This window comes from Conger conger, chromosome 6, assembly GCF_963514075.1.
Source record: "Conger conger chromosome 6, fConCon1.1, whole genome shotgun sequence".
NCBI lineage: Eukaryota > Metazoa > Chordata > Actinopteri > Anguilliformes > Congridae > Conger > Conger conger.
In genome coordinates, this window is record NC_083765.1 from 3,125,844 (window position 1) to 3,133,343 (window position 7,500).

Genomic DNA, 7,500 nt, shown 5'->3' on the forward strand with positions numbered 1-7,500 from the left:
CATGCTGGGGATGGCACTGACTCACCTCATGCTGGGGATGGCGTGGTAGCCCATGCGGAAGCGGAGGCTCTGTGCGTCGGGGCACTGCTGCACCATGCGCTCTGCCACACGCTGCATGTGCCTGAGCAGGCCGCAGTGCGCCCCCTGCAGGGCCCGGAGGCTGGCCACCGCCTCCCACGGCAGGACCAGCCAATGGTAGCGCGCCTTCGGGTACTTGTCCTTAATGACCACCACCATCTCGTCCTTATAAACCTGGAGACACAACAACCCACCGTCTCGTACCGATACACCTGGGGACACAACAACCCACCGTCTCGTACCGATACACCTGGAGACACAACAACCCACCGTCTCGTACTGATACACCTGGAGACACAACAACCCACCGTCTCGTACCGATACACCTGGAGACACAACAACCCACCGTCTCGTACCGATACACCTGGAGACACAACAACCCACCGTCTCGTACCGATACACCTGGAGACACAACAACCCACCGTCTCGTACTGATACACCTGGAGACACAACAACCCACCGTCTCGTACTGATACACCTGGAGACACAACAACCCACCGTCTCGTCCTTATAAACCTGGAGACACAACAACCCACCGTCTCGTCCTTATAAACCTGGAGACACAACAACCCACCGTCTCGTACCGATACACCTGGAGACACAACAACCCACCGTCTCGTACTGATACACCTGGAGACACAACAACCCACCGTCTCGTACCGATACACCTGGAGACACAACAACCCACCGTCTCGTACCGATACACCTGGAGACACAACAACCCGCCGTCTCGTACTGATACACCTGGAGACACAACAACCCACCGTCTTGTACCGATACACCTGGAGACACAACAACCCACCGTCTCGTACCGATACACCTGGAGACACAACAACCCACCGTCTCGTACTGATACACCTGGAGACACAACAACCCACCGTCTCGTACTGATACACCTGGAGACACAACAACCCACCGTCTCGTACCGATACACCTGGAGACACAACAACCCACCGTCTCATACTGATACACCTGGAGACACAACGGGGGCGGCCCGTAGCGTAGCGGTTAAGGTAAATGACTGGGACACGCAAGGTCGGTGGTTCTAATCCCAGTGTAGCCACAATAAGATCCGCAAGGCCCTTAACCCAGCATTGCTCCAGCGGAAGATTGTCTACTGCTTAGTCTAATCAACTGCACGTCGCTCTGGATAAGAGCGTTTGCCAAATGCCAATAATGTAACAACAACAACAACCCACCATCTCGTACTGATACACCTGGAGACACAACAACCCATCGTATCCATTTGTAAGGCTCATACTCACCTGCATTGTGGGGTCCTGCATACTGGCTTTCAGGCCTTGGCTCCAGTGTCCCCCACTGTCCTGTGCAGAACAGACAGATCTGTGACTCTACGCCCCTGTGACCCCGTCTAACCCTAAAGGAATCCAGTGGACAGGTACATTTAAAAGTCATTAATACGGTCTCATTAATACATTAATCTTACCTAGAAAATGTGAACATTGTAGGCGTTTGTAGATACATTTCAGCATATGCACGTACATTAAATACAGTGAGAGATGTACACTATGCTATTCATGAACAGATGCATAGCAAATATGGAAAAAAAAAACACACACAAAAAACACACAGAGGGCAAGTTCACCATCGTCACTTTCAACCAGGGACATGGACGACTGAGAGGACAGGTTTTTATTCCAACCAATCAGCACACCAGCTAATTTTACCCCTCGCCCCTTTTTCTCCCGTTTTTTTCTTCTTCTTTTTGATCTACTCCTAGCAATTAAGACGGGGCAAGAAAAAGAGATTAGGACGGGGAAGTCGAGAAAACGTGAATTAGATATAGGGCATTTTACATAAGTGTGCCTCTCTGCAGACCGCCAAAAGGAAACAGACTGCGTTTACCATGTTGACACAGGGTCAGCAAGGTTTGGTGAAAAGCATCCAGCTGTGCTACAAAAGTTAACCAGGTTTGTTAGACATACAGAGATAACATCAGCAGGACCATTGTTGTTATGGCCATCTTGATGATTTGTTGTTTTCCTGTAAACCCTGGGTATATAGAGGGAAATAATACAATAATTGTAGGCTTTACATAGATATATAGTGATTGTATAGAGCCACACTATTGGTGAACTGCTAAACTTGTGTTTTGGAGTCAGATAAACGAGAAAACATCTCATTAACCCTGTTCCAGTAGCGCCTGGTAAGACTACACGTTTCCATCACCTCTCAGATACTTCCGCTTTTTGGTGTATTTGGGGGGGGGGGGGGGGGGTTTCTACATAGGCAAATGGAATATCCTTGCTCCTTCAAATGTCAGTTTGAAGCCACATCAGTTACGGACATGGGAGATGGGGAGAGGTGGATCCACATAGTCAATCATTTATACATCAGGCTTTGCAAAAAAATACTTCCGCAAAGGATACACTGATGATTTTCTTGCTCAAAGGAAAGATTGGGAGTGCCTCATTTCTACCTCTAGCTCCTAGAAGATTTAAGGCACAGGTGTCAAAATCCAGTCCTGGAGGGCCGTAGTGTCTGCTGGTTTTTGGTGTGCTCTGGGTTCATTCAAGTCATTGAATGGTTAAAGTATCCACATGCCTTGTTCTCAAGGCCTTAATTGGCAGCTGATTGAAAGGAAACCACAAAAACCTGCAGACACTGTGGCCCCCTGGGGATTCAGTTTGACACCCCTGATTTAAGGGGTTGGAATGTCCTCAAAGATGGCGGACCTCAATCGATTTCTGGGTCAGGGGCAAGGAAAGGAAAAGTGTGGAGGAAAAATAAGCAAAATGAGCGGGGAGATGGAGTGTCATTTAGTAAAATAAGCAGTGCAGTGATTGGTTAGAATGAGAGCCTGCGTACTATTGGCCCTCCGTGTCACATGACTGGGCGGGGCCTCGGTGTGTGTAGTTCTGTGGATGCAGTTCGACGGTCAGCGTACCTTTGTGCTGCTGCCGCCGACAGTCTTTGTGGGGGGCGTTTCTGCACCGCCTGCGGGGCCGTGCTGGCGGGGGCCTTTTTCGGGACCCTCTGGGCGGGGGGGCGGGGGGTCCGGGCCCCGCTCGGCTGGGACGGGCGGGGGGGGTCTCTTGGAGTCGGGGGACCCCCCCCGGAACCGGACGGTATAGGGGTACAGCTGGTGCACCATGTGCAGCAGCTGCCCCGCTTTCAGCTTCACCTCCCTGCCCTTCCCCACGGGGTCGCGACCCACGCAGGTGGGGTTCGCACCGAGCTGCGGGACGGCAAGACGGGACACGGGTCAGTCCTCGCCTCGGGAACCGCGCCCGTCAAGTGTTCCCATTTCAATGCCCTCCGACACGATGTCACTTGAGGACTGGTTAAGAAATGTGACTTGAGCCGAAGGTCGTGGGTTTGAATTCCGAGTTCTGGCACATGCGTTTTGTGTTTGAGGAACTTTGTCCGTGCCAGTAAAGCAACTAGACGCTTTCCGCAGTTTTCCCCACTGCAAAAAGGGCATAGGTGCAAGAGCATATTTCACAAAGCCAGGACCAGGACTGAGAACTCAAACCAGTGTCCAAGGGATGGTATTATGCATGCTTTAAAAAGCAGGCAGGAATGAGAGTAGAATTCACGTTCTTAGCGTATCCTAAGCAACAAATAACAAAAATACCAGATACTACCGCTTCTCTGAAATCGTGAGTATCCGAAGAGCGATACGTGAAGTATTGTGAGCAGCGGCCAGCCGACATACCTGTTTCACAGTGACGTATCCCCTGCTGCAGTCTGCCTTCAGTTCCACTGCGAGCAAACAGGAATCTATTAGTGCTGTCTTTTCGAGTGTCTGCTTTCATCTTTGTAAAGTGTGATGAGATTAATGTCAGAAGCACTTCAAATAAATTCTAATTTGATTTGATTTCATCATAACACTAAAAACTCTGCCCACGCGATCACCCGACACCAACCCCGACAACAAATAAAGGTAAAAATCATAATGAATCAATTACATTCTGGAGTCAATTAGTAAAACAAGGGAACTAGTTAACATTTGCTACGTTATTATTTACGGCGTTACACATGCAGCGGCCGCTGCCAGGCATCCCGACAGAAATAAACACGGTTTTATACCTCACCTTGCTCCCTGGAGCACTTTTTATCTTTAATTGTTGTTTCGGGGCCACGGCCTAACACCACAGTCTGGAGATGAGGTAGTCGTATTGGCTTATGACTTCCATCCTTCCGAATAAGCCAACAAACGGACATTTTCATCCTGAACACAAGCAGAGTGCAAGTTGGCATGACTGAAAGAAGTCAACGCGAAGGCAGAGTACTGATGCTAATCTCAAACGCTCGATGTTCAGTTCGATAACTATCCAATTGTGTGTACAAATTAGCCTGGAATAGTAGCCAAATCATAAAGTCATTAGGTATCGGCGCAGGACAATTATAGCTAGCAAAGTTTGCTCCACGAATTTAATTCACAAGTTTTACATTAGCACTAGCTAGCCATCTACCAGTTAGCGAGCTAATATATCACTACTGTAACAGCACATATTCAACCAAGTCAACTAATGTTAACATATGCTAGAATGTATTGCTAATTAGCTAGCAAGATATGGAAATTAACATAACAACCTAGTAAAGTCGCTATTGCAAGCACTAGCCTAAGTGTTATATGTGAAACTGGTGTGTTGAGGTGAACAGCTTGATCAAAGAACTCTCCTAGCTTGCTACCAGACAGAAAGAATATCGTTGACATAAATAGTCTTACTCTACAATTAAGAAAACACTGCTGTGTGTTTGTTCGGAGCAAACATAAAAGTTTATTACCAGAAGAAAACGAATCGTGGCGCCACGTTACAGCGAGCAAACAACGGTAAAGCATTAATTTACTTTACTCTATCCACTATGGCAACCAAACAGGGACAAAAGGTACAATGCAAAAAAATAATCAAGACCAAGCGCTGGAATAGTTATGCCAGGGTGTAAACGTTCAATAGTTCGACACACAATCGAAGACATCTACTGTATTCACCTCTGTTTAGAAACAATCTTATGTTTCTAAATCTTGCAAGTTTATTGTTATTGATATACGACAATCCAGTGGGCTTGTCTTAAAATATGAATGGGTAAAATAGGCTATTTTTGGCTTGCTAGAATAGGTAAAGATGGTAACTGAACAGTAGTAGTACAATACTGGTGTAATAAAAACGTGACATTTTCCCAGTGTAGATCCACGTTTAATCAAATTCAATATAAACATAACTGACCCAATGTGATCAAAAAAACTTTAGTTTCAGTAGCAAGGTTTTCGAAAAAGAAACTATCTCTGCCCCGAATCTGGATAAATAATTAGCCAACAGCCACCCTTACTCCTAGTTTTGTTTCCAAAACCAGCGTACTAGTTGGAAACTGGAACTTGCAGTTACAAAATCAGTAACTGCAAAGCAATGTTCATGACGTCAATGCATGGGAGGGGTGCGAGTGACGTCATCACAAGGGGGTGTGACGCAAAGTTGGGATTCCAGTAGAAAGAGCGAGAGGAGGAAGCTTCTAGAAGTCCTTCGCGAGGGACGAGAAGAGCATTTTTTTTGCACTGTAAGTAGTTACCTGAGATTAGCCTGTTTTCGCTTAGCTTGCTTGGGCTAACTTTGATTCGCGTTCTTTAGGCGAGTTAAGCGGAGTAACGTCGGTAATTGTAAAAACGATAACTAACGTTATACGATACTTCCTTCTTTAGCTTCGGGTCGTTTCGCGGCTAGAGAACGCTTTCCACACCTCGCTACGAAGATTACAAAGGTTAGTCAAGGTATCCTTGCTAGCTAACATTAGCGGATTGCTGTCCATGTGGCCAGCGGATATGTTTTATGTTTTGTAATATAATTGACTTGTAAGTACAGCTAGTAAGGAACTATATGATACTTGCTTTGCGACACTTCAGCGAGTCATTCTTGTAATGTTACTCACGCTGCTAAACCTGCCTAGCTAGTGTAGCTAGACCAGAACTGTATCCATCTTGATACTTAACATTTCCCCACGTGTTTCATATTTATTTACCGGATTTAAATAATATTTCTAAATAGTCTTTATAACGTACAAGATGATACATTAAAGACTGTGATTAGGCAGGCACACACACTGTAACTTAAGCTACGTTATGGCAGTAGGTCCAATGCTAGTGTTTCGCCTTAATAATGTGGTTTATGATTATGGTTCCTTATCGATTATCTCAGCCACTAAAACACGTTGACGTGAACAATAATTATAGAGAAAACGACAGATAACTGCAAAACGTCCCTGTGTTCGGAAGACCGTGTTCGCTCACGTTGGTCCGAACACCGCCGTATAAGCCTGCCCGGTTCGCTGTCTCGTTAGCACCAGCTTCTCCACTACAATAGCACAGCTCTATTACCATGTCACCGTATGCTGGAATTGATAGCGTATGTGTCTCATACCAAGTTTTTTTATGAAAACGGAAGGAATTTAACTTTAAGCACCCTGAAACCAAAGCGGTTCTGGAATTATTGTTTTGGTTATTAATCATGAAAATCGCACTGTTCGTAACACGTTGAGTTAACGTTTGGCTATGTGTTAATTTGGTTACTTGGGTCTTCAGTACCGCTGTGTTTTTCAGTTCGCCATAACCTTGATTCGGATAGAAAAAAATAGAAAAACCTCTTGCTCAACGTGCGGTTACAACAGTACCTTCATGTTAGTGGGTCAACGCACTAAAAAAAATGCCCTCAAATGAAACGTCCGATCATGTTACATGTTTTGCCCCGGTTGGTAAAAGTGCTGAATTGTTGCTGTAAATCTTGTAAAGAATTTGAATATATTTCCAGTTATAGCAGTTATATGCATATACATATATCTTTGCTATTGAATACGTGTTATCTGTGAAGATGATTTTAATGTGGACCGTGATTGAAACGAATTGTGACTGAATTTGAATTCAGGCTGTCATTCAAAAAATGATTCAGAGAAAGCATTTGAATCAAAAGTGTGGACCTCTTGATAATAATTTTAATAAAATGTACCTTCATTATTCATATTTATTACCGTTTCCTTCCAAACGTGTCAAGGGTTCAAGGGGTCAAGGGGTGAAGGGGTCTGTCGGAGGACCTGACACCTCGGTTTCTTAAAGGGGCTCTCTCTGTGTGCAGCGCGCTTTGTGAGTGTGTGTGTGTGAGAGTTTGAGTGTGCGCGCGTGTGTGTGTGTGTATGTGTGTGAGTGGGCAGCGATGGTGAAGGAGACCGGGTTCTACGACATGCTGGGCGTGAAGCCCAACGTCACTGCGGACGAGCTGAAGAAGGCCTACAGGAAACTGGCCCTGAAGTACCACCCGGACAAGAACCCCACGGAAGGGGAGAAGGTGAGTCCAGCCCCGCGCGGCCAAGGTTTACTGTCCTTTAACCAACGCTTTTTATCCGAAGCCACAGTTGCACTGATCCAGTTGGGCTACACCGGGCCTTGAACCGCCGACCGTCCAGGTTCCA

General features: G+C 46.1%; 2 protein-coding genes across 5 annotated transcripts in view; one reads left to right on the top strand and one right to left on the bottom strand.

The window, feature by feature from the left end:
* aptx (aprataxin) overlaps nucleotides 1-5,433 on the bottom strand; it is an 8,592-nt gene extending 3,159 nt beyond the window's left edge. The window contains exons 1-6 of one of the 4 annotated variants that reach the window (XM_061244762.1): nucleotides 5,274-5,433; nucleotides 4,137-4,273; nucleotides 3,758-3,804; nucleotides 2,987-3,277; nucleotides 1,344-1,403; nucleotides 26-252 (exon numbers count right to left, since the gene is read on the bottom strand). In XM_061244762.1, the coding sequence (XP_061100746.1) occupies nucleotides 26-252; nucleotides 1,344-1,403; nucleotides 2,987-3,277; nucleotides 3,758-3,804; nucleotides 4,137-4,272 (761 nt within the window). In that variant the 5' untranslated portion in view covers nucleotide 4,273; nucleotides 5,274-5,433. The other 3 variants (XM_061244760.1, XM_061244761.1, XM_061244759.1) reach the window with 3 other exon arrangements.
* A 1,716-nt stretch (nucleotides 5,434-7,149) lies between these two features.
* The window catches only part of LOC133130286 (dnaJ homolog subfamily A member 1-like), a 7,497-nt gene continuing 7,146 nt past the window's right edge, over nucleotides 7,150-7,500 (top strand). The window contains exon 1 of the mRNA XM_061244756.1: nucleotides 7,150-7,376. Coding sequence (XP_061100740.1) covers nucleotides 7,245-7,376 — 132 coding nt within the window. The 5' untranslated portion in view covers nucleotides 7,150-7,244. The remainder of the gene's footprint in view (nucleotides 7,377-7,500) is intronic.